This window comes from Saprolegnia diclina (assembly GCF_000281045.1).
Source record: "Saprolegnia diclina VS20 unplaced genomic scaffold supercont1.35, whole genome shotgun sequence".
Taxonomy (NCBI): Eukaryota; Oomycota; class Saprolegniomycetes; order Saprolegniales; family Saprolegniaceae; genus Saprolegnia; species Saprolegnia diclina.
This window is the reverse complement of record NW_008246102.1, coordinates 379,850-382,078: the sequence shown is the minus strand read 5'-3', so window position 1 is coordinate 382,078 and position 2,229 is coordinate 379,850. Positions and strand designations below refer to the sequence as shown.

The 2,229-nt window shown below is 58.5% G+C and overlaps 1 protein-coding gene across 1 annotated transcript; it reads right to left on the bottom strand.

Annotated features, from left to right (window-relative positions):
* Positions 1-40: 40 nt before the first annotated feature.
* SDRG_10476 (hypothetical protein) lies at positions 41-1,930 on the bottom strand. Its single transcript, XM_008616468.1, has 2 exons — positions 174-1,930; positions 41-94 (listed from the first exon to the last, which is right to left on the bottom strand). The coding sequence occupies exons 1-2, from the start codon at positions 1,892-1,894 to the stop codon at positions 88-90; spliced, it is 1,728 nt and encodes a 575-aa protein (XP_008614690.1). The 5' UTR covers positions 1,895-1,930; the 3' UTR covers positions 41-87.
* Between the last annotated feature and the right edge of the window lie 299 nt (positions 1,931-2,229).

Here is a 2,229-nt window from a genome sequence, read left to right as displayed (position 1 = left end):
TAAAATGATTGCGTATGTTGGACCCGACGCGGGCGGGTCGAAAGGAGCAGAGAGAGCCAAAGACAGCCCAGACCAAATCGTAGACTCTCACGAGCTCGATTTCAGGGTCCTCCTTCTTCGGGTCGGCGACGAGTACCTTCTTGCTCGAGACCACGGGCACGACGCTCGCATACCCAAAGAGCACTTGCGTACTCGGCTTGCAGAACGTGCGGTTGCCAATCTTGATGCCTTGGTGCTGCCCCAGTGGCATGCTTGAAATGTACTTTGGCAGACCACACGCACTGAGAAAATCATTGGTCGCCGCCCACTCAATGTGAACCAGTAGCGGGCGGCCTTCGAGAAACCGCATGAGCTTGGAGTACACGGTCGCGATCAGCAGCGCCCACAGCACTGGCGGCCACATGCGCGGGAGCAGCTGACCAATCGCTGTCGGTACACCCGCTTCGCCGTAGGCGCCGGACGCCCAAAACGTACCGCGGGCGTAGAACGCGAGGTTGAACGCGCCGCTATTGAACTGGAGGTTGAGTGTTTGCATCTGGCTTTCAATGTTGCCCGCCACAAATCCGATGCTGCCGTAGAGAAAGAGCGGCGCTGAGAACGAGATAAGCTTGTAGCGTAGCTTGGGCGCCGCGGGAAGGTATTGGAGCAGCGTCATGGCGAGGAAGCCCATAAAGGCCGCAAAGATGCTCAGCGAGACGGTGGCAATAACCCAGATTTTGAGTCCCGAGTCGGTGCCATAGTAGATGCGCGCCACGTCAATGTACAAGATGGACGGCATCGAGTTGAGCGTGATGCAGAGCATGAGCAGCTTGCGACGTTCGAGACCTGAGAGCACGTCGTACGTCAAGACGGGCTTGTTGCGCAGGACGCCTTTGAGTCCTTCGATTGTCATGTAGACGTCGCCCGCGAACAAGTAGATGCTCAGGGCCGAAAAGAGAAGCTGCAGTGCGAGTAGTTCGTCGCCGTTCATGACTGTATGACCGACAAACCAACCCGTTAAGATCGGTAGCTTGGAGTCGCGGCCCGTGCACCAGCCCTTGAGTGTGCCAAGGTACGGAGTCATGTTGAGGATCTGACCATTGTTGTACGAGACGATTGCGTACCGGGGCCCGAGCGGGTGGGACGTAATGATCGAGTTCATGCCAATGTCATCCGCGTAGACGCTGCCGTTGGGCGTGATGATTGTGTGGGAAAGCCCAGCTACGATCGGCGTCACCACGCCGTCCGAGCCCACGTACGAGTACGATGTGTTCATGCGGACGTCCGAGAACGCCGTGAGGAGGTAGACGCCGAGCGGGAACCCGGGGCGGGCTGCGGTCTCGAGCATCGCGACGCCCGCAACCAGTTGCGATCCGTTGGTGGGATTGCATGCGGGAAAGTAGTCGTAGCCGACGACGACCTGGAAGGACGCCCAGCCGATCGCTGGCGTCGCGCCCATCCAGCAGGTTGACACAGAATACGTTGCTTGTGGTGGCACATCGAGCGCTGCCGCGAGGGCGACACCAAAGCCGTCCCACGCTTCGATCGTGCCCGTGATGTTGGTTTCGTCCACGGCGCACGAGTGGGGCACAAACCCGCCGGAGCGCAAGAGACAGTTGGCGCCAAAGTCGTTCCAGTATATGCTCTCGTCTTGGGCGTGGTATTGGACCACTTCACGGTGAAAGGTGCCTTGGCCAATGACGATGCCGAGCATGAGCAGAGAGAGGCAAATGAGGAGCGCTGCCATGAGATTAGACAGAATGCGGTACCACATGCGGTATCGCGCCGTCTTGTCCTTGGTTTCGCCGTGGTGCGTCGCCGGCTTGCTCGCGTCTGTGTGCGCCGTGCTCGCATCGCCGCTCGTCGTCAAGTAGCGGCGCGTGAGGTAGCTCGAGACGATGCCGCGGAGCCACATAGCTGTCTTCGACTTTGTCAAGTGCCTCGTGCTGGCGCCAAAATTAGCGGCGAAGATGCGACAGCCTTCATACAAAATGCCGTCAATGAGACGAGGTCCGCCGATCCGACGAATGGATATATTGGCAGTGAGCTCCTTCGGATATGGTAATGTGCCTGGGGGCGTCCCTAGATGCGCGAGCTCGTCATGTCGGGTCGTCACGTGAAACAGACGCCCAAGAGCCCAGTGTCCTACCGGTATTGCATGCCATGCTTTGGTACCGATCCGGATCCGGATAAAGATTGGCGATCTTGATTGTGTGCGTGGAAATGCGTGAAAGTCTCGAAATCGCACAG